We start from the raw sequence: 25,021 nt of genomic DNA, 5'->3' as shown, positions 1-25,021 counted from the left end.
CTGTAATTCCGATAAAACTTGCTCGATAGCCAGTTTAATCGTCTGAAGCCGGCATGTTCTTTAGATTGAACTGTCGCGCTTCTCGTTGCGTGACACCTCAACCCGCCTCAAAGCCAACGCTGATTGGATGTTCGTTTGGTGAACTGCTCCAAATTTTCTTTAACGGAGAGTAGCCAGACTGATGTGCGAGTGAAACCTTGAAAGCTCGCGAGATCAAGATGGTCTCACGAGGCTAGGAAACTGCTGCCATATTTTCAGATATGAGCACAAATTAATATGGAGTCTAAGAAATACAAAGCTAAAACCACCGACGTGTCAAAACAACCAGGGAAGCCAAGTGTTCAAACTGTTAATCTACCGCGTTGGAAGGGTGAAGCAGCACCAATACTTGCAGTACCTAAACGACATCTCCTTCTACAGCTCTGAAAACATTTGTGTAATAAAAGTATGTGGAACAGACATGGAACATTTAAGGTGCAGTTTTAGGTTCTCCATCCAGATTGCAAACAAGAAACTTATTGTGCAAATGTAAAGTTTGGTAACAAAAAAAATAGTAGTTCTTACTAACAAAGTCTCCCTTGGCAAAGCAAATGTGTTCAGTATAGCACTGTACTTAGATTTCAGGTCTGCCGCCATAATGCTGAACAGGACAAAATAAGTAAATACATAAATAAGGTGCAGTTTTAAAAATGTATTTGAACAGTAATATTTAATAAGCAGGTAAAAATATGACCTGATTTTTTGAGAGAACCTCTGTAAATATATCCTCTCGACTCTATCTGTTCTAAATGTCCCTCATAGCCTAATTGATTGTGTAATTGCTCTCTCTTCATGTCTAAAGCTGAATCCATACTCAGTCAATGATTACAAAGCCACACACTGAACCCTTAACATGCAGCCTTCAACGTGACTCCCATTTTCTGTCACTCTAGCTGCTTGCCACCCATCGGCTCACAGAAACTGATGACAAGAACGGACGGGGCTGACTGACAGGAGTCAAGCATCCTGACCCGTAATGATGAACAAGCGCACGAGAGAAGAGAGAAACCCATTGATCATCAAACAGGGCTTTGGTTTCAACAATGAAACTCAATCAGCAGTGACCAAATGTTCAAAAGGCGGAGTAAGTTAATATTTGATGCACCCTGGGCTCTTTGCACATACCAAGCATGTTTCTAATGGACATAATAATGCACTAAAGGAGCCATAGAGTGCACGGGGGAATAGTGTGAAATATCAGCAATGACTTTACAAGGCGGATAATTGCAGTGCACTGAAAAAGCTGAAGAGTCTTTGAAAACAGGCAGCTTGTAAAAAGCCTTGACATCATTTAGTGAATCTTATCAAACGAACACAGTTCTTCGTGTCGAGGCCTCAGACCGTCTTCAACCCTTTAACTGTATGCCACTCTGGATAAATACTACAAGACAAGATTGTTTTAATTTTAAAAGCTATAAATATTGAAGAAGAGTAAAATAATTTATTGAACAACAGAATGTGATAAGATCGAGGAGAATTTACGCGAGCTGGAGCAATTTGTCTCCCTTTTTCTTCTCCTTTGTTGCGTGTGTTGAACGACGGGCATACGCAGTAAAAGGTGGGAGTCCTGTAATTGCTTTTTCTGTCCCTGAAGCAGACCTTGCTGCTTTAAATCAAAAAAAGGCAATCTCTGTCAGTAATGCCTCAATTAATAATTAAACACGTGTCTTATCTCAGCTGAGCACCCCCCCTCATTTCTTTTTGCCTCCCTACGAGATGGCTGCCCAAACAGCATTAGCACTATCAATATATGGAGCTTAGTGTTTGCCATTTTGTTTGAAAACAAATCTCTGAGCTCATAAGCAGTTTAAGGGAGGTGAACAGCAATATCCTTAAGATTGATGAAGAAAAAGTTATGTTTTTCCCCAAATCCCCCCTGAATATTTAGCTAACCCTTCCCTTTACCCTCTGTACTCTGTAACAATTTCTCATCCTTTTAATAATTTTATTTTATTGATGAAAACTTAATGATCAAAAGTTGTTTTTTTTTTATATATTTTTGACTGTCCTAATGGTTAAAGAGACAATCATTTCATCCTAATTTAGAAAAAATAAAACTGTATTTTCTACAGACAAATGTTCCATCTTCCATAACAAATGATTATTGATTCAAAGATGTTATCTTATAGTATTTTTACTCTTTATAAAACATCCTAGATCTGCATCGTTTGACAGTTTTTTAACTTGTTATAACAGACCTAACTATGCTAACCTTTTATAAAATGCAAAATAATGATAGCAATACTAAACTTGTGTGTTTGCTTAAACCCTGATTTACAACTATTCTCTTGCAAACACTGCGATATTGCCTTAGCAGTGATATAAATAACTTTTTAAACTAAAAATCTAAAGAAAGAACATTTTTATTGCTCTGAAACAAAGTTCATTCAAATATTGGATTTGGCTAAAACCAGTTTAACAATAGAGACCCTAGATTAGCTTCAAATATCTGACGGATTGCATATTTAATAAAAAAAGGCAAAAATAATTTCCAAAACAGGTATAAATAAAATATTGGTCAATATATAATATGAGTTAAGTTTAAGTTAAACAACTTCATTTTTTCAATTATGTTTAAAATGAAAATGAGTGAGTGCAATGAGTCCAATTAGAATTTGCTTTAAGTATTATGTTTTTTGTAGGGGCCAGCAGATCATAACCAAAAGGTTATAAACAGCAAAGCTGCTTTGATGATCTAAATCTTTCACAACCACTTTTCCATCTAACATGAACTCAAATGTGACTTTCTTTTTATTTCACACCTCTGACGGCCCTCTTTAAATCCAGTACTTGCTAATCAGGCTGAATGAAGCCCTCATGTTTCTCCAGTCTTAGTTCTAATCTCCAGTTACTGCGTTTTGCGTAAACGCCAGCCACACTCTCCAGCTTCCACCACTCGATCCCGATTGAACCGCGTGGAAAAGCTGATTAGTTGGCCAGAGGGTCAGTTCACATCCATTATTTAATAGGGGAAAAGCTACGAACAGCGGCGCTGGCCACCGAGGTTAGTGATACATTAGCCTGACCTGGCCGGCGGAGAGCTGCTCAGCGAATACAAACCTGCTCTCCCATCTACCGCGTTATGTCAGAGCTGCTCTCAATCCCCTTACCTCTGACCTTACCTCACCCCGTACCATCACCCTCCCTTCTTTATTCACTATCAGCAGCTGATACAGTGATTTATCTTAACATGGGTTTCCACAGCAAACACGACCCTGTACTACTGACCAGCTTGAGTCATAGAAGAGGAGACCGCAGCCTCTTTATTGACATGCAGCAAACAGCAGCAGTGGAACAAAGGCCACTCAGAGCCCATTGAGAGAAAAGGCCTACAGACAGGGTGGTTGATTAGTGATTCGACGCAGAGACCCTAGACTGTGTAGCACATAATAAGAGCTTAGGGAGCAAACCATGAACCGATGGGGGATGGAAGTACAGTGGAGTTGAGCTGAGAATAGAGGAGTAGTTTTAGCATAAAGAATTAATTTCCTAGAAAATCAGTAGTACATTTGTGTAAAAAAGGGCCCCTAATAAAAACACAAAACATATATGGGCTGGTAGTAAATCCTTAAGCTATAGAGCTGGTAATGTGTTTACATATAAACAAGAGTTAGGGGATTAGCCCTAAATCCACCGCCGCGCTAAATGGTTTTATGCACCCCCTCCCCCCCTCGTTTGTTTACTTCGATGTCAATTAGGCAAATTTGTTCGACATCCCCAAATGAGCAACAGATCCTGACTGAGTGAACTTTCCAGTCCTGTTTAAAAGCTACGATTTCCCCCAACGCCGCGGTAACCTCAGCTTCACCTCTTATTTGGCCTCGCAGAAACATTAACAGCGTCGGACGGTGGCAGATGTGTGCACTTTCTTTCCTCTCCTCCGACTCCGCACGCTCTCCTCTTTCTTTGTTCCACTGGCCTAATCCAGTATGTGTGGGCCGGTAAGTTTAATGGAAACAATTTATTAAGTCCGGCTTAAAATGCCATCTGCAGCTAAGCCTCCCAAAGCCACTAAGCTCCTAGTTTCGCCCTGGAGCTTGCTGTGTTCACGCTTACTGTAATGCTCTGTTTAAAATGAGCACAACGGGTCAAAATTAATCAGGATTACAAGGGCACAAATCCACTTCAGAAATGGGTTTTCTACCAATCTTACCCCCACTATCCCAAGATGCCTTAGGATTTCTGGTGGAAAGCAGACTGCATAGGTTTACCATCAGGCAGGGTGATGGATGCTCAGAGAGAGATGGTTCAATACCCATCCGCGAAACATTCAACATCATCAGATCCTAAAGAGTTCCTCTCAGACATTTCTAGCTGTTTCTGCTCAGAAAGCCCCGACATTGTGAAATGTCATGTAAAGTGTTTATATGTGCTCTTTCGAGGAGCCCTGTTGGTGTTCGGCAGCTACTTTTAGCTTCTTATTCGCCTTCCAGCGAGTGACGGCGTTAAACTCCGACCTTTGATTCAATAACAGCAGCTTGGAGCGAAGCACAAGTCTTTGCAGCATTTTTACTTAAACATGCCATCCTCCTGTAAAATCAATAATCTGCAGGAGGTTTAAGACAGGAAATAAACAAAAACCAATGCCTGTTAGATAATACTTGCCCTCTGATGCACCTTCCTGCATAATAACCACCAACACACACACACACACTCAACTGAACTTGGACTTGCTCTGGCGTAAAAGAGCCAATGGAGAAATACACACTAAGTACAGAACCCCCCCGATACTATCAGCTTGTGCTTTTATCAGTCCTACTGGGCTGTATGAATAACAGGTTAGCTGCAGACTAGCGGTGTAGCGTAGTGTAGCGTTTGGCCAAAATAGCATTTTTTTTTCCTTGATAAGGATGGCTGCCTCCTAAACTGGTGGATTTACCCCCTAGGGGCGACACACTGTAATTGCAGTAGGCATTGGCGAAATTGATTTTTTTAAATGTATTTATATATTGACAGCTGTTGAAATCTTTTACAGAAATCTTTTTCATTGCAACTGCTCTTTAAAAGTGGTAGTTTTGTGACGTAAAGCCGATTGCAGTTTATTTTATAGCAATATTTAATCCCTTGCTCTCCACTTTTCTTTACTGAAAAGGTTTTGGTAGAGTTAGAGACAGAGGGCCGCAAAAACCTTCTGCACAAAAAGTCTTGGTGCATTGTTACTGTTTTCCTTACCATTATTGTCAATTGCATTATATAAATAACATGTTAGTGGGTGTTGGCTAACAGTGGCACTTATGTCTCTTTTATTAACAATAATAATAATTAGCATGCTTTTTATTGTTAACTAGTGGGTTACGTTACTTGCAGAACTGAATTGTTTCTTTCCTTTTTGTAAGTTGTCAATTTAAAGAACGTTATGTCCTGTTAGAAATATATGCCTTTTTTAAGTAGTTTTAATCTACAAGACAATGCGCTTTTAGCGTATTTAGAGATTGATGTAAAAACATTAACGTTCAAATCCCCCAAAAAACACCGACTGGTTCTTTGTTATACTGCTAATAAATGCAATGGAAAAAAATAACACAAGTTAGTCTTTTTTTTCTTCAGAAAGTGTTTTTTCCTTGATTTGAGCAGGTATGTAAGACAATTTGCCAATCAAATAAGATGATTCACATTTAAAATAGGAAAAAAAGTATATTACTTAATTTCTAATGCATAGCATCTGATAAGGGGAATACTTGTAGATCAGTTCTTTGCAGTGTGATGACATTTTAACCCACCTTTTTGCTTGACGACTGCTGGATATAAGATCCAGACGCCTGTGACCCTGACAGACGATCAGCAGAAGACGGTTAGCTGGACGGACGTTTTTATTAAAGGGTGCCATTAAAATCGCATACCGGACTATGTAAACATGTGGAGAAATTTGGCTTTACATCAACTACTTGTAGATATAGCTGCGCAAAACATCAAAAACTAAACAATAAGTAAATTTTTTCAACAAAAAAATATACTAAAGTGGAAAAAAAAAATTGTGAGCAGTAGAGAGTCATACAGTTGTTATAGTTGATGGGAGGAAGAGGTTTGCAAACAAAGATAGCGTTTTTTTAGGAATAACAGTTGTCCTAATGGAGGCGATGGAGTTGCCAAACAAGCTTTATTTTGTACTCCTACTTTATAAAGAACAAACGTTCTGCAGCGTTTGTTTGCCTCTTCCACGCTATTGTTCTTGATAATAGCAAGTTACCAGCTGAAATGAAACGAGCCAAGATGAAAACTAGTGCACGGCATTATTAAGCGGTTATGTATTAAATGTTTGTGTAGAGCATGTGAGTCTACCAGACAGCAGCTCCACAGGCCTGATGATTAAAGGAAAGAAGTCTTTCCAGCAGTCCCCCAGGAGCCCGAGTGAAGCTGGTAATGGGACCCACTGTAGATGCAGTGCTGTTTGACAGCGAACCAGAGGAAAACAGCCTGTGGGCTTCTCTGTATAACACACAATGTCCGCACACAGAAAAACCAGTCTAGCCTAAAAACAAACAGCGTCCCGGGATCAGTTACAGCTCCAGAAAATAAGACCGGAATGTGAGATTAGAACCAGCAGGAACATCACAATTACATTGTGATATCTCCTTTAATGCTCTTCGTCACACAGATTTTTTTATTTTTTATTTTTCTGTCTAACCCTATATAACTTTCCCTTCACCCTATCTAAAAATAGGTAAAGACTTATCAAAATAAGTGTCTTTGCTCTTAATTTGAGCCAGTATATTAAGTAAAGGATGTGTTTTTTTTCTTTTTCTAAACATAAATAATCATTATTCAGTTGGGCAAATTGTCTTATAAAATACAATTATTGCTAGTAAAAAACAACTTAAGGATGGATATTTTTTTTGCACTGCACCTAAATAGGATCTGGTTGATCTGTGTGATAATCAGGAGGGACTTTGATTGGATTACACAGATCTAACACCAGCCCTTTAATCCTATGACCTGTGTACACAGATTCATCTCTACACCTGGGTGTTAGAGGGGTCCTTCACTGAGTATTAGAGACACTGTGGTAGAGCATGTGATGCCTGTCAGGTTACATCCAGCCATACTTTGAACAAGCACAAATGATGAAATGTAAATCCCTTTATTGTCCCAAAATGGGGAAATTTGTTCTCTTCATTTAAGCCATCCCCTTGGGCTGCCATTTACCCTATTTACACTACCTTTGAAAAACCGTGCCGAGACCAGTCCGAGCTCACTAACTGAGATAACTTATCGTGTGTAAATGGAAAGCAAACTGAACTGAACCGAGCTAGACACAACCGGACCGCGCTAACTGCAGACCAGTTCCAGAGGCGGGCTTTTCCCTGGCTCGGTTCTCTGATAACAAGAGCGCATGAGCAGAACGCGTCATCTCCGTCTGGCTGCACATCCCGATTCACACTCCATTCCTGTAGGTGGCGGTAATGCCCCTCCGGAAGTTGCTTGCCAACCAACACAAAACAGAAGAAGAACAACTATAAACAACAATCGGAATCTTCTCCACGCAACATTTTAAATAATGGCTTTTGCTGCATCAACATCTTGATTTCCTCCTTCAATACTGGCAGTAATACCGCAGATCGTCACTAGGAGGCGAGATAGCGTGATGTGTAAAAGGTCGTCAGAACCGTTTACACATCACACTATCTGGTTAACTGATCCGAGCTTGGACCGGTCTCGGCATGGATCGGTTTTTCAAGGATAGTGTAAATGGGGTAATTGAGCGGAACAGTGTGGGGTTAAGGTTTTTTTTTGCTCAGGAACCCAGAGTGAAGGTTATAGGGATCAAACCGGGAACTCCCAACCTTCTCAGAGCACAAGCGCATTGCTCTAACCACTTGGCCAACACATTTATAAGTTTAATAAAAGAAGGAGTTTAGCATCCACAGATATTACAGGCTAACAATGGAACCAAACAACCCACTCGTCAGTTTCAATTTGCATGTTTCCAAGCAATACAAGGCCTTGTCTATACAAAGACTCAAACTCACTGCAGATCCAGACATTTGAATTGAGAAAGCTTCCTGGAGAGGTAGCGAAAAGTTTTCAAACCTTGGAAACCAAGTCCAGTGGACAGTTTTTTTTTAAACTTAGTGGATATAAACCATTTTACCAAGCTGGTTTCTCTCCCACTTTGCTTTTATCATTTTCTACTGAACAAGGGCTGTCAGGTTAATATGGTACATCCCATTTCGAACTAGGAAGTTGGAATTTCTGAACTCGAAGTAGGAAAGTTCAGAGTCAAAAAGTCAGAACACCACATCCATACCTGACCTCCACATTCAAGATGGCTGCTACTCACATTAACAGTAATACCTTTGACTATGGCATTTCTTTACTATATACACAACATTAAGACAGTTTTTCATGCTATGTCAGTAATTACAATATTTGTTTAAATGTTTAAACTATATCAGCAAAAACACAAACAGATGTCGGTTTCTTCATCGTTATGAAAGTAGCAGCGACTGTAGTGGCCATATATGAAACATAGAGGACAGTATGAGCTCAGGAATTAGCTGTACGTCACTCCGACTTCCCTGGTCTGAGGTAAATCGAAAGCAGCATTAGACAAAACCACTGACGCCCTCAAAAAGGTTTAAAGTAATTTAACTTTCAGAGTAAATACTCTTAGACAAAACCACTGACGCCCTCAAAAAGGTTTAAAGTAATTTAACTTTCAGAGTAAATACTCTCTTTACTTTCAGAGTAAATACTCTGCAAATAACCTTTGCATGTAATACTCTGCAGTGTAACATGCAAAGGTTACAGTTCAGAGTGTGGTGGTATCAATATCTTGAGGTATTTAATTGTAAAACAACATTTGTAAAATGGAAAAATGTTATTAAAACAAAGGGAAATTTGAAGCTGATCAAACTAAACTTCAATTGATCATGTTGCATTGGACTTTTACTTCTTTCAGCTCTTCTTCTGCAGCTATTACTGCTGTTCCTGTGTATCATTTTCTCAACAGCAGCTCCTTGTGACTGCAGCAACAGTCGGCCCACCATGATGATGCTACAATTATCTCCATTGCATGAATAGTTTGTAGTTGACTAATCCCTTTAAATGTTTTTGTTGAGAGAATGAAAGCATTACGACACCCAGATCTGTCAAAACCAGAATATGTTGGCGTGAGACTGCAAAAACAACAAAAAAAGATTTATGGGTCAGAGATAGAGCAAGAACATATAGAAGAGGAGCCTGTGGTGTATGAAGATCAAAGATAATGGTTTTCCTTTCTATGAACTGCATGTCTATCATGGATCCGGCCTTTAACCGCTGTGTCAGCTAAACCTCTGCAGAAACGAACCTCTTAAAGCCCAGACTTGCAGCTTTACAGTGAACCCGAACAGCAGTGATGGTGGAAACAAAATATGTTTGCCTGAATACAATGAAAATTATGTGATTCAGGCCGAGGGAAGGAGACAAAAACTCTGCCGCTGTGCTTTATGCACATTCTTTGGATCAGGTTTTCAGCCAGAAACCTTGCTGCCTGTGGTTTTTCCCTCCTTAAAACACTGAACCAATTTCTAACAAAATCAAGATGTTTTGTATTGATTCTGTGATGCTGGGAAACATTAACCTGTTTTTAATCCTTATCTATCAATCTGTTGCTTAGATCACTTTGTTCTGGTTTTTCTCTGATGTTTTGTGTCTGGTTGCCACAGTAATCTAAGAAACCAAGATGGTTTAGGTGGATTAGAAATATACATACAGTCCAATCGTACTATAAACTAGTAAAAAACCATTACGCATTCCCCTGAATTAAAAGAAACCAAATAAAAAAAACATTTAGATTTGTATGATGAAACCAAGGTGATCCATTTGTGGGGTCCGCCTGTTAACCCCCTTCTCATTTGGCCAGAGTTTACAGTGAGTAGATGCATCTCAGCTTGTGGTAATGGGCGTCCTTCCTGCTTCTCCAGCAGAGGAGACGTGGTCTACATGCTGCTGTCTGTCATGAGTAAGCTGATTGAGTAGCTAAACCCCTTTTCCCCTGTATTGACCTGCTAAGCCTCCCTGCATGTATCAAATATTCAGGTGCAACCATCAGTCTGCAGTCTGGCCTCACAGAGCCCAAAACGTGCCAGAAAAACCTGCCCATGCACGTCACGTAACACACACAAATGCTGAAAATCACGTGGGATCCTGAGAGGTCATGGCGAAACAAAAGCAAAGGCCTATTAATTCCCATATGTGAATGTATGCAGAGTTTGTGTTGTCTGGGGGCTGACAAAGCTCCTTTTTCTGTCTTTCCTTTGGCATCAATTATGATCCAGGCCTGCTGTCAGAGAGCTTGTAATGCCTGAGGGGAAGTTCCCATTTGTGGGAGCATGTGGCAGGGAGGCTCTAAATCCTCTCTAATGAACCAATATGTAGGAGGGCTAAGCCTTTGGCGGGGTCGTCCAAGAAACACTGCCGTGCACCCGGGAAGAACAAAAAAAACGCAGGCATATGTAGTCACCAGACCTTGTTTATGTCTGGCGACATTTAAATCCGAATGGGAGTTGCAGGATTAGAGCAAGAGCGAACCGGACTTATTTGCAAAACCCAGATGTTGTTCTGTCAATGAATAAAGCAGAGAAAACACATGAGCCTCTTACCTTTGGGTGTGGTAGGAGAAAAGAGCGTCTCTGATCCTACATCAGACACCTGGAGAGAAACAAAGGCAGAAATTTAGCTGATTAGAATCGAGAATGAACTATAATTAAGAGCAAGATACACATTTCTAACGTCTCTTTGCTAAAACAAAATTAAAGTTAAGCCATTTAATCTGAGGTATTTATCTGTAAATAAACACAACCCCAGGCACACTGCCTGGAGGTAGAGTTCAGTTTTAACTCATAACGTTATCCAATCAATCAGCAGCCACCAATCAACAAGGGAGAGGAGCTCCTTTTACGCCCGACTTTCCCTGATGAGGTAACATTAGGTGGCAGTGTTGGGCCACCTGAAACCCCTCACAAGAAATGCTGTCAAGGACATAGGAAGGCAGTCGGTTGGCAATGCAGCATCAGATGACAAAGAGTTGGGGAAAAAACATGTTGCTGCTTAGAAATGGCAGCGTGCACTGACAGTTTTTGACCAATAAATGCTTTGCAATTTACTTGCTCTCATTTTGAGCATCTAATCCCCATTTCATCAGAGGATCTTTCCCAGGTGACGATGATTAAAGCTAATAAATCAGCTATTAAAGTATATATATTTTTTTTTATAGATATCTTTATTAATTTTTGGTTTCATATCAATAACAAAACATAAAGAACAGAACAAAAGCTCAGCAGTGCAGTCCAAAGGAAACCCAAAAAAATTTTAAATAAAAAAGGGGGCGTGCATACTTCCATCATGATATAGTCCACATCTAAACATTTATGAATGCCTGTGACAGAATAGTAGACATGTTTCCTTCAGCATAATCCAAAAAGGGCTTTCATATGCATACAAAAATGTAAGTCTTAGAGGGATATGTTCCAAAACAAGATTAAAGTATATTTAAAAAACACAATCTAACATCTGACTATAAAAAAAAAGCTAATCAAAGATATATGGTTGGTTTGGTTTTGTTGAATCACTACAAAGTACAGAGAACGGATGGAAGATGGCATTAAAGCTCACCAAGTGAACTTTTTTTCTGAAGCTATACTTTCTGCTTTCATCTAAGAAGTGCAGACTTGTAAAAATCTGAACATATGTTCCACCCAAAGGGCCCCGAGTGTCCTTAACCGCCACGCTCGTACTTCATGCCGCACAAAGGGAGCATATGCAAAGAATGAACAGCAAATCTGAGTGAGTACAAGGGAGACATAGAGAGAACGCGGATGATTCTGTAAACACAGATGGCTGTCCTTGGCATCCCTGTTAGTTCTTCACAAGTGTTTTGAGGACATCCTCTTCTTTCCAAGACCTTCAGATTCCTACTTTATTGCTTCTATGCTTAGTGCTGCTCGTCTCTTTTCTCCAAAACCATAACTGACCTGAAGTAGAGAGTCCGTTCTGTTATGAACTTGCTTTATTAACAGGCCATGAAAGCAGCGATATGAAAGCTCAGGGGAAGAAACATGAAGGATCTGAGGAGTTGGATAAAAAAAAAATGTTTCTGTCAAACTCTGCAGTCTCTATTCCACCAGGAAACTTTAGGAGTTAATTTGTTGAAGCTTAAGATAATTTGCTAACATTAGCAGACAGAGAATTTAAATCTGAATACTTAATGACTTCTGCAGTAAACAAGACTCTTTAACAGAATGTTTTGTTTTGAGCTGCGGAAGGGACAGATGTTAGCTGCTGGAGGGACAGATTCATGTCGAATGAGATTTTCTTTTGATAAAGAGCTATATAGTGAAAGAATTAGCAGCTGGTGATATTCTGGAGGTAACTTAAACTGGTGCTAATGTGCAGTAAATCTTCAGAGCTCCTATGATTTCTTTTCATGTTCAACCCTAGATACAATTTTCTATGTATATTTCCAGACTGACACTTAAAAATATGAAAACAGTACCATTTCTGCAACTGGAAAGGAACTAAACACCTCTTTAGTCTCCATAGGTGGAACATCCAGGTGGAACGGAGATATTTTCAGCTTCCTCTAACAGCAGATAAAGTGATAGCTTATAGAAGAGACACAGGGTGTTATGTATTGCCTTCTTTCATTCTCCCCGAAAGCAGAGCGCCTGGCTCAAACACAAACTCTTTGTTCGCTTTGGATGACATTAAACGCTCCAGTACCAACCCTCGGCAAAGCAACAACACAACCTCAGCCTTGAATCGAGGCCCCGCAGGCTCTGAAAGAAAAATATGGGCTCAGAGTGAAATGAAGCTTGTCAAATGGACATGGAAGGTGGCTGAGGGTCGTGCTTAGAGTGGCACGGGGGTCAGGAAAGCAGGAGAAACAAAACAGGGTAGGTGAGGCTATAACTCAGTGTAACAGCTAAAACAGTTGTTATGACCAAAGTGGTTATCCAGAGGGGGAGACAGACATAACAAGTTCCTGAGAACAGAAAAGCTGTGTTCAACATTTGTCATAATAATCTAGATCTCCTCCTTCCCATCTTGGCATGAAGGAGAAAAGCTCTTTTATATTTTAACCGTATCCCACGTAACAACAACCAATATTTAGAGCTTAATGCCGTGTTGTGCACCTGCCAAGTCTGTATGAGTCAGTCACATAATCCACAATTACAAGGCTGGCTTGCAAAAGGCGATGCTTTAAAAAAGGCATGTCGCAGCAGAGCTCCGTTTCTGCAGGCTGTTGTTTTTTTGCAGCTTTCTGCCTGCTGCTGGTCAAGCTGACATTTTTTCTGTGGGCCGTGCTGCCGGCAGACTGAGCTGCCTGCGGTTGTGGTGTGAGGAGGTCATGTATAACAAATTCTTCACACTCTCTTTGTTGAGGCAACCCTGACTTCCATTAACAACATGGAGAAAGATGAGACAGACAGGAAATACTCATGAGGAGAAACAGAAAGACGAGCAAAGGCCACGTTTTTTTCAAAGGAAAGAGGAATTTTTTTTTCACCCTTAAACAAAACCGAGGGGGAAATTTAAGCTACATTGCCTGGAAGCCAAAAGCCCTTGGAGCGGGTCCGCAGGAAGCTTGACCTTTGTGAGGGCCGTCTGCTATTTGAGCCCGGGGCTTCAGGGGCCTGGGCTCCTCTCTGGAGGGCCGTCAGCTGGCCTCAGCTTTCCTTCTCTATTCTATTCATTAGCTATGCTTTATGATTCAGCTTCCTCTGAGCCACACAAGAGCTCCCTGAGGAGAGAGCCTGCTGGATAGAGGGAGAAATACGGAGCGAGGCTCGAGGAAGGGGGGAAGAAGAAAGAAGGAGGTCATGGGGGCCCAGCCAGAGCTCAGTTCCTAGCAGCTGTGAAATCCTCCCGTTTCCTCGGCAGGCGTAAAAAAGAACATGGGGGGGGGGCAAAGAAAAAGAAGTTAAGGATGGAGCTTGGCCAGTAAAACCCATTTTTACAGTCTTAAATCCCTAAAGCGCCACATGCCGGACGATAATTCCTAGATTTAGGGAATGCCAAATTACAAATTACACCGCTGTTTGTTTTAAAAAGTCCGCAACTTCCCTGAACACAGATATTCACTCCATAAATCTCCAGATGGTAGCACGGCCGCAGAGGGAGAGCGGGGAGGCTGAAAACGGCGTGGCAATGCGCAGAGGAGAAGCTGAAATGTTTTCATGTCTAGATAGCTTTTATTTAACACCATCAGCTTATTAACATGGTCAATCTTAAACATGCCTGATAGCATTCTTTTAATGTTAAAAATGCCTCCATGCTTCATTTTTACACAAAAGGCCACCGGAGAAAAAAAGGAGGGAGGGCGGTGTAATCAGCTGAATGACCTTGAGGCATAAAATTTATGAAAAGCATTGATCAGTTAAGGATGCGATTTCACTCAGACACGAAGGTCAGCAATTACCGAGACTCAATTAACCTCATTTGGTAAAGACTGCTGAGAGACCAGTTTCTTCCTCCGTTGCCCGGCACACGTCTGCCCCTCCCTGCTTAATATCAAATGATCCCCAGGCTTTCACTCTACCTTTGATCTGGGAGCTGTATTTCATGCCCTGCAATCCATGTAGCAAAGCAAATTATCTTTTAGCATTAAAAAAAAAAAAATCCCTGCAGTCAAAGATTAGGTCAAACCAGACTAAAATACAGACAAATTCCTGCAACAGAAGAACAGACATGCCTTTCTACGCTCTAATTTCCAGTTCTATCACTACAGCTGTTTGGTGAAAACAAAGGGACCCCTTGTATGGCTTTGTTTGGGGCTCGTGTCGTTTAAGACTATAATTACGATTCATTTGACACATGTTACATATTGGAAAGAAAGCAGATATACATGTCTGAAGGTTTTTTAGGTACATTTTAAAGTTTTCATACCATTCATTCCCCGAAGAGGAAAACCCTCCCAAAAGCATGATACTGCCTTTAACGTATCTCACTATGCAGTTTATGTGGTATACATTTTCTGCCGCACATCAAAATTTTAGATGCAGGCCCAACAATAAAAAGACTAAGGTATTTGCTTCTGTGTTTTCTACTCCTAGCTCCTTTGCTAAAATGCCCCAGAAGAAGCAAAATTGTGGCGTTCATGACCTATGGCTCTGCAAACTCTGCAAGAACATAGATATTAGTGCAAATTAGCTGGAAAGGACAGAGTTTGGTCAGTCCAGGACATTTGAAGAAGTAGAAGAAGCTGAAGTGCAAAAAAAAAAAAAAAAAGAAAATGCAACAACCAAAACATCTCTGCCTTCCTGCCTTAACAAAACCAACTTCAAAATTTCGACCAATAATATCTTAGTTATAAGATGTAGAAAAAAACCCATTCCTCCTGAATTATGTTTCTAGACCGTGGTACAGTAACAGAGTAATTTAATTCAGAAAGTACCTCTTTCCCACTTAACTCTTTTATAACCCGTCTCCTGTATTCTTTGGACCTCTTGGTGCAGTTTGCTCAATCATTTCTTAGATCATAGAAGAGCTAAATTCATACAGAAATTGCAATACACCCAAAACGACTCTATTTACGAATAATGTGACCCCCAAAAGCAGTTAGTGTTCCTTGCAGTTGACCATCCCACTGCAGCGGACCTCTTCAGAAGGCTTCAGAGTTCCGTGCTGCAGGACTTCCTACCGAATCCAAATACCTAGGATGTGGTTAGTTGAGCGTGAGGCAGCTTGGTCTGCTTTTCTTAAAACCCCTGGCTTTGTTATGACACTACATCTTTAATGTGCTGCTGCAACATCCACTCCTTCTCCACCGCAGTAGTGTTCCAGGCTTCTGCGCCTGGCACGCAAAGCAGCCCACCATAGGTTTCAGCTCTGGAGTCATCAAAGAGGTGCTATTAAGGTTTCTGTGCGGAGCATCGCTTGGCTTAGATAGAAGTTTTTACGAACTGATTTTTAAAAATTTGAGATAGTGATGCGATTACCACTGTGGTTCTAGGTGGCTATATGGGATGCCAGGAATGGTGAAATCTGCTTTTTGGGTTTTGCAAAATGTTTTTAAATGGAAAACAAACCGTTATGCCATATAAATGTCCTAAGAAAACAAGGTATTTAAAAATCAACTCCCAGCTTTTCTCTCTATGTCAAAAAAGATGCTCTATTATCTTTTGCTTTAGCACTTAATATCAATTAGTGTTGTGCCGATGCCATTTTTGGCTCCGATACCAATACCTGGCTGTGCAGTATTGGGCGATATCGATACCATCTGTTTGAAATTGATGTGTGTGTATATATTAAGAACTGGATACTACTTGGATGTAAAATAATTGCCATCATGGCTTTGTTAAGCTGCTGCCTACCTTTGTAAAGCAGGAAAAAGATGAATACAAAGTGAATCCAGTTGAACTTCTTATTGCCTACCTGGTTCTGCTGGAGGTTTCTTCCTGTTAAAGGGAATTTTTTTCTCTCCACTGTCGCTACAAGCATGCTTAGTGTGAGGGATCGCATTTGAGTCAATGAGTCGATGCAATCAGCTGGTTTTCCTTAGATAGAAAACTTTGAATCAATTTGACTGTATGATCTGGTTGAACTGTAAAGTGCCTTGAGATGACTTGCGTTGTGAACAGGTGCTATATAAATAAACTGAATTGAATTGAATGGGTGACAATAGTTGAATAAACTTTTGGCTCCCAAAAATGGTATCTGTGCCCTATTTTTGGTACTTTCCGATATCGATACCACGATTTTAGTGCTGGATCGGGGCCCCGCCTGATACTGGTATTGGTGCGACACTAATGTCAATACTTGATAAATTAAACCATTGAGTATTATTTGAGTGTGAGGGGGTTGTAGAGGCTGAACTGGACTTCATGATGGTCTATCACATGGTTCACGTAGGTGATAAGAACTGGGGAAACAATAAGGTGCTGCACGGCTGATGACAGAAGATTTCAAAACCAGTTTATAGTCCCAAACAGTAGAGCATACATGAACAAGCAGCACATTGTTCTACCTGCTTCAACATTAAGCTAATCAAAGACGCTTCATGGGGCTTTATACACAACAACGTTTGTATTTCTATAGTGGTGCCATCACATGGCAGAAAAAAAAAGATTTAGCAGAAAGCAGGGGGAAGAAAATGAGAGTGAAAATGAAAGAAGCCAAGTGAGCCATGGGGCACATTTCCTGGCATGGACAATCAAGCACTCAATTATCCAGGTTGAACCTGTCTGTCCAAGCCTCTACTTACTAACACACAAACCCCCTCACGCATGTGTGTACACACACTTTAACCTACACGGTGTTAATTTGCCTCCCTGCCTGGTGTTTCATCACTGTCAGCTTCCTCCTTCAATGCCCTCTCCTCCAATTTCCATTCAGTGTCTCTGGGAGCCCCCTATCCCCTCCCAGCTCACAGTGGTCCTGGAACACCAGGTCAGCAAACATAGTCACCTCTGTGTTAACCATAATTGAGCTTTAGCTAGCTCTAATTCCCTTTCTAAATCATAAATGTGATCATTTTTTAAAAATGTAAACTGCAGCATGAACATCAATCAGGAGTACTCCACTCAGCATCCTCAACGTTTTCTCCCCAGACATCTGCTAAAGCTACTTTAGCAATAAATGCTGCATTAGCCATGCACAGTGGGACTACAGCTCCCAGGCTACAACAGGAGACACCAAATTAATTATCTTCCCAGCATTTGTCCTCACACCGTTCCAGAAACTTAATGACCTCCCGAGCGGTCGTTTATTATAAGCCGCAGCGGTGTTACGCTTTCCATGGGAACCAGACTTCATCTACCTTGCTTTCAATTCCCACCCTCCGTTTTCTCCTCATACTCTGCCGCTGGCTTGTCAGAACAGGTGTGAGGCAGTAATAATGCAAAAACCCCACCAAGAGGGACAAGATATATGGAGACGAGAGAGATAGCATCCCACGCAACTGTCAACCGATGGATACTCGCCTCGACTGGAGCATCATTAAGATGATAATGAATTCCATGGTGACCAAGTAGAATGAAGTGGTCTCCCCCTTGCATGCTTGCAAAACACACACAAACTACTTTGTACTTCGCCCCAAGTGCCATTTTTTGTAAGCATGTATAAACGCCTGCTTGTGTACGGCAGAGCACCAGGGCTGGAAACTCCTGCCCCCGCTCGCCCTAGCAACAGACGGAAGGAAATGAATACCGATGGAAGCGCACGGGGGCATGAGCTTTGTGTAAAATATTACCCTCGATCTCACTCCTCCCTGCCTCCCTCCCTGGCTGTGAGGCAGTTGCTAGCTCTTATCATCGCTGGCTGTCAGTTTCATATACAAATTAGCAGTCTATCAGGGGAATGCAGGAGCCTGTTTCGTCGTGAGGGAGAAGGGCAGAGGCACGCACTGCATTAAGGCCTCTCACCGCTGCAGACAGAGAAAGTCACAAATCAACGGCGCAGCAGGCCCGCAGCCAGCACTAACCAGATAAGGAGAAATGAAGGAAAAGGGACGAGACATATTTCACTAGAGGGGATTCAGATCTGCTCGAACTCCCTGCAGAGGGCCGAGTGTGAAATACAGGGATGGGGCGCGGGAGTTTCAACCCAACTGATCCGACAAAAGCGAGACGAATAATACATATGGAATAAAATGTACAGGAATTCCATTCGCCAAAGTGCCTTTATTCGATTAACAACTACAAATTGGAGGGAATTAGCGCTATCACATCACCGCTATCTCCTCCTAAGTGAACATGTGGATGTTAATACCAGAGGAGACAAAACATCTGGTGAGGGCTCTCATTAGGTGGCATAATGCAATGAGGCACAGCCTAAATTGCAGCAATAAAAGCCAACAGACAAATCATCTCAACCACTGCAATCCATTTAACTCAATTAACGAAACACTAGATTTGGAGCTTGGTGGTTTAAAAGCTTGCAAGGCTCCAGAGGAGTAGGAAGTCCTGCACGGACAAATGGAAGACAAGGAAACAAAAGCAGGAATTCAACTGGATCTTTTCAGTGAAGCATTGAGTGTGCGAGGGGGGGGTCTCCCTTTCTTTCTAATGTCAAACTGTATGCCAGCAGTGATAAGAGGCTGGGGGTAATCTCTGTGTGCTATCAGGAGGCAGTTCGTCATTACACCATGGCCCTGATAGAAATCGGAGCACCGCTGCCGGCCTCCTCTGGCTCTCTAGGCTTCACGCCATCAGAGATGGCAGATAGCCCTTTAAGACACGGCTCACCGCTTCCTGATTGGTTGGTCAGGAGCCACAACTAAAAAACGTCCCTTTGGGCTGCCATGAAAAGGTATGATAGGGAAGGTAGGACAAAAAAAAAAAAGCTCACTCTCCACATATCTAGATCATCGCTTTATCGTACAGCCTTTCCACCATTGTCCATGTGGGTGGTGGGAAATAATGATAAAAAAAAAGCTTTTGTGAATATTATTGTCTGAGAAGCAGAATAAAAGACAGGCAGCTTATTTCAAAAACAGCTTTCCCCAGAGCTCCCACAAAGCAGCAGCGCTGATGCCGAGGAGAGGATCCTGGAGGAGATAATAATAATATTCCTAGTCAGAGCCTTTGCTGCATTTGAGCCGCCTTGTAACAGAGAGATACACATCATTCTGACTGGCCCGCTGTGACATAATCACCCTGCAGAGAGCTGCAGGCAAGCTTGGTAGGCAAACCACCTCTCACTGCAGCTTGTTAAGAGAAAGGTGGCTTTAAGCACTGCTCAATAAAAACTCCCATTGAACTTGTTTTTTTTTTTTCCCCCCATTTCATCTCAACATTGTCTAGGTGAGTCATCACCCACCCCGGGCTACAAATCTTGCATTCCTCCTTTTCTTCTTTTCTCTCAAGATTACACTTTGCTTTTTACTCGGATGAATGTGCTAAGAGGGAAAAACAAACTCGGCAGGATTTTAAATAATGCAGTGATAAAAAATCTGTGACCCTTTCCCTTGCCTCAACCCACACACGGTGAGTTTGTTCTGCAGGGAGAGACAGCTCACAAAGAGAAGAAAAGCCGGAGCTGGCACTAACACGGAAATTTGCGGTAGGCATTGGCTTGCTCCTCTGGGCGCGGACACCTTTAATGAGAGGAAAAAATGCGCAGCGAGAGGCAGCCTTCACCCATACTGTGCCAGTGATTTTTGAGTAAAATGAATCACCTCCCCTCTAACACAAATAAATATTGTTCTAATACCAATGGGAGCTAGATCCTGACTCTAGGCAAGGAAAACCATCGTGGATCCGAGCTGTAGCAGCCTCCATATCCCCACACGTATTTTGCATCCCACAGATTCCAAGTCTGCACACGAAGCACCCACTACATATCTATGACCCCGAGGATTTTTCTTTTTTCTTTTGTTTCATAAATGTAAAACTCTCAAATGATGCTGGAGGCTTGAGGATGAACGGCCAAGAAAATAGGGCCTTACAAATGTTCATTCTCTTTTCCTGGATTACCAGCACCAACGTTATTGTCATAGAATTTTAAACATTTGCTTTTGTATTCATGGGAGAACTGGTGAAGCTAAATAAAGAATACCAGGGGACTTGTTTAAATAAAGAGTTACCGTGTGTTAGAATGGTAAAATCAAAGTCCAGACCTAAATCCTATTAAGAAACTGCAGCAAGTTTCACTTAAGTCTGATTGAGTTTTGTCTATGTCCCAAGAAGATAGATCTGACCACAAGATCTGCTAGACATATATAGTGTATCTATTCACTAAATTACACACTTTAAATTTGTAATTGGTAAAAAAAAATCTTTATAGCTTTTATTTTCCTTCCATTTCACAATGAAGCACAACTTTTAGTTAGTTTGAAACCCGTACATTGAACTTGTAACATAACAAAGTGTAAAAAAAAAAAAAGGTGCAGGGATATAAATACTTTTGCGAGGAACTGTAAATCTAGATTTTGTCTTATATCACCTTATGAAGCCGACAAGGCTCCTAGGATCAAGGCTACTAGCTCTACTGAGGCATTAAACAGTTGGGTAGGAGCAAGGTGGCAAGTGGTGGATGGAAACCTGGAAACAGGGTAGAGCCCACTGGCACCTGTTGCCAAACATCCTGTTGCTCTCACACCTCCATCCCACTTCAAGGCAAACATAGCATGCACTATATAAAGGTGTTTGTGGCTTCTGAAGCCCCCGGGCCACAGTGGAAAAGGATGTGGCACGTTAAGTGGAATTTACTTTTGATGCGGACATCAAGCCTCAGGTTTCTAGCAGCTGCAACCCAAGCTTCCACCCGAGGGGCCTTACTGCAGGGTTAGCCAGGACACCAAATACCATTGCAGTCACCTTTACACATGACTTTTCTGCACAGCTGTCATCATAAAAGCAGAAATGTGCTATAGGTGATGGCGGTATTAGTGTGTGTGTTGGGTATGGAAGGGGGGGTTGAGGGTTTTACTCTTTCTGCAGACACACATTTTATCATTAGACCCATAAAGCTGCTGCTGCTGACCTTTTTGTCTGGTAACCCAGCACTCTATTATGCTACTAATGCTCTCAGGGTTACTTGGGGGCTGCAGAAGCACAAGGCGGAATGCAGATCTTAAAACTTCACTGCTCCTTGGTCCTTCATGTGCAACATAAATACAAGTAGTTAAACTTTATTATGAGAAAGTGCGACAATAAATGATCAAAAGCGTGCCCCCCCCGCCCTGATTTAGGTTTCATGACATGGCAGATATCTTCCGTCACTGACATCACAAATGTAAAACCTAGTCTAGGAAGGTGGGAGTGTATAAATAATCTGTGATGACATATCAGTGAGACACATCAGGAGTTTTGCTTCACAAGGGAAGAGATGCTGGAGGTGGAGGAGGAGGAAAGCTAAAAATGGGCCGTATATTTGGCTAGTAGAGGCTAGGCATCTCTGCTGTCATGAGAAATACCTTATGGTTTAAGACTTAGAGAGTTTAATCCTTTTAGGAAAAAACGAGTGATCTAACCTCAACAATGGACATGCTTTTGAAAGTTTTTAAGTCCAGCAGTGACTACTTACTGGACCAGTATGCACCTAAAAGATATCTGAAAAAGTATGGATAGCATTTGTATTCAGACCCACAGTCAATATTTTGTAGTCACCTTTAACCCTTAAAATTAGGATTTATTCTGTACACTTGTATACCTGACCTGTCAGTTTAGATGGAAAACCTTAACATCACAGGCTGGAAATTGGGCTATATGTTTTTTTTCCCCTTTGAGATGAGAACTTTTCTCTGTAACATTCTCTGTCATGTTTTTGGTGTTTTACTTGTTCTTTATGATGCCCTTTGTTCAGTACTTTACTGAAATTGAATCAAACACAGTTGGACTAATAGCTTCGTGAACAAATTAGTGGAATTACTTTTATTTTAGCTAGCAGGAAGGAAGCATCTTCTGTAGTGGTCTGACCTGCACAGGACTTGGAAAAGCCAATGACCGAATGCTCTCAGACACTCACTCGGTGTTTGACAGTATTCATCCTGACCTTTCCAGCCGTCTCTAAATCTCTGTGTGCTTGTGTGGCCAGAGAGCCAGCCACAATCAAGCTGGAGTCGTTCCTGCAGCCATGTTTCAGTAAAAAGCATAATACTGCATTGCCGATATTCTTCCTGGCTAGGTGTTTAAGTTCTCCCTTTTTAGCTCTTTTTAAAGATTTTCTTAAAGATCTCAAATTGCCCATCAGAATTTCCAACTCCTCTCTCTTCTCCTTGCACCTTCTCTGCTTCCTTGGCACCTCCTTTTCAGCTCAGCTGGTACTTACGGTAGTATAAATATTATTTCGACTTTAGAGATTTTAAAGAGCTGTTTCCTAGGTGTTTAAAAAAAGAACTTAATATCACTTCTATGGACAAACATCATAATAAATGGTTGAGGAGGAAAATACAGTAATGCAGACAAAAATCATTCTAATCACACAGCATTCAACACCATCGGCAAAAAAGGATTAAATAAAGAAACTCTGAGTAACAGTTCTCTTAGAGCTAATTAAACATGCAGAGACACTAAGCAGTGTGATTACAATAGAACAGAAATGATGGTGATGTATATTGTGCAAAATCATAATAAAAAACCCAAATTAAAATACATTGAATGTATTTGCAATGGGACAATGTATCGTATAAATGTCTTTAGACTAAAATATGATTGAAATAAGTCAAACGAAATGTCTGAAAGGCCAATGTTTGAAATATTTAGGTCTAAGAAGAAATGACAGCAGGTAACAATTGTTCCAATTTCTTTTTTTGGCTCAGAAAATTTAATTTGCAGAACTGAGTCACCTCTATAATGCATTCATTTCAACACCAGTGAGGCTGCTGAAGCAATGTGTGCATATGCACCAGATTGATTTAACCGCGTATTGGAAAAGTATAGGTTTACTAGCTAATTATGAGTGCAGGATTGTCGAAGTAAACAGGTTTGCTGTCTATAACATCAACGTGATAATTATCCTGGTAAATTACATACTAAATGCTGCGATGTCAGTGTTTTTCTAAAGGAACTCGCCCCCATCAACGATTTGTCTGATCTGTGCTAGCGATCGCTGTAATTAGGTGTTTCAGTTAAAAACCAGCCTGTTTGTCTAAAGTCATTCTACGGCGAGTTCTGTTTCTGTACTTATTTCATCATATGCTCATCCAGACCCACCCGGCATGACCCAGATGGCTACCGCAAGTATTTGAATAAGAGATATGCAAACAGATGAAGTGAAGGGAGCAGCTTGTGTGCTCAAGCAGCCTTCTCTCACATCTGCCAGAATCCTTGGATTAGTTAGTCCAGACTGTGGAGCCTTTACACTACATTCATTCAGCAGCAGGAGGGAAATGTATGTTTGCCATTCATATCTGTCACTAGCAAAGATGCATATGACTGAACTGAGGAGGCCAATGCAAACATAGTGGTAACCGGGAAAAAAAGTGGAGGTGAAGATATAAAAATCGTCAGAGTTAAGTTGATCTAGTGTGCTAAATCTCTGAGATTCCTCATTAATTTCTTATATCAGTAAAATAATAAACTTGATGAGAAGCATTCTATAAGCAGTTAAAAGTTGACTAGATTGGTCAAGTAAAATGTGGGATTATTTCAGTCTATACTCGACTACACTGCAAAAAAAAGTAATCTAAATAAGTAATTTTTTCTTAAAATAACTGAATTCTTTCTTGAATTAAGGAGGAAAGTGAGACACTGCCAAATGAACAAGACAATTTACATTTAAAATAAGAATCATTGTCTTATTTCAAGTGCATATTATCTAATTTTCTTATTTTAAGAGTAAAAATACTAATTTTATTTGCAAATCTTATGTACCTACTAAAAGTAAGGGTAAATGCACTTAATTTAAGACTTTTTTTTAACTTACTCATATATTATTTTCTTCAGTGTACCAGTGTTAGTACATTTATTTTTATTCCGTTTTAAATTTTAAATACAGTTTCAAGATTGCAAAAAATGTTCATCGTCTTGCTTCAAATATACATTAAATTATATGCAAGCAAAACTGAAGGAGTTGCTTGAGTTTTCTTTAGCCGTTTACAGTGTTGATTAATCCAGCTATGCCCCTCCTGCACCTGTTACTGACCACTGCTTTTCATACGGTGCTCATGTGGTTTTACCTTTTAGAAAAAAAAAAATACAAAACACTATTCTGAAAATCTGATCCAAAAAAAAAAAGATGTCCAGTCCCTGTGCGTAACATACAGGAGCGCTACCTATTTCTATTATGTGGGTAATGCTGTTTTAAATGTAAAGTTGGTAAGTTATGTCAAACTATCAACTAATTTCCCCATTGTGGGACAATTAAGGGATTTTCTATTCTTCTATACTTATCTTATCAGTTTGTTGTACTTGTGCTTTCATATCTGCAATGATTAATACATAAAAATCACTATATCGCTATATTGTCATGCTGAGGAGATAGATGATAGATGAATACAGCAGCGGGAATAATTGTTGTTAAAAGGAGGAATTAAAGGAAAATTCCAGTTTTTAACACTTTTAGCCCATTTTCTGTAGTGTCCAGGATGAAATCGAATGATCGACACCAAAATTTTGAC

General features: G+C 40.7%; 1 protein-coding gene across 8 annotated transcripts in view; it reads right to left on the bottom strand.

Annotated features, from left to right (window-relative positions):
- The window catches only part of LOC107087863 (autism susceptibility gene 2 protein-like), a 445,596-nt gene that overhangs the window by 40,227 nt on the left and 380,348 nt on the right, over positions 1 to 25,021 (bottom strand). For all 8 annotated transcript variants that reach the window (XM_015379664.1, XM_015379659.1, XM_015379665.1 and 5 more), the window contains one exon: positions 10,623 to 10,671. In XM_015379664.1, coding sequence (XP_015235150.1) covers positions 10,623 to 10,671 — 49 coding nt within the window. The remainder of the gene's footprint in view (positions 1 to 10,622; positions 10,672 to 25,021) is intronic.

Source organism: Cyprinodon variegatus, unplaced genomic scaffold, assembly GCF_000732505.1.
Source record: "Cyprinodon variegatus isolate N-32 unplaced genomic scaffold, C_variegatus-1.0 Scaffold197, whole genome shotgun sequence".
Classification (NCBI taxonomy): Eukaryota; Metazoa; Chordata; class Actinopteri; order Cyprinodontiformes; family Cyprinodontidae; genus Cyprinodon; species Cyprinodon variegatus.
This window is presented reverse-complemented; position numbering and strand designations above follow the sequence as displayed.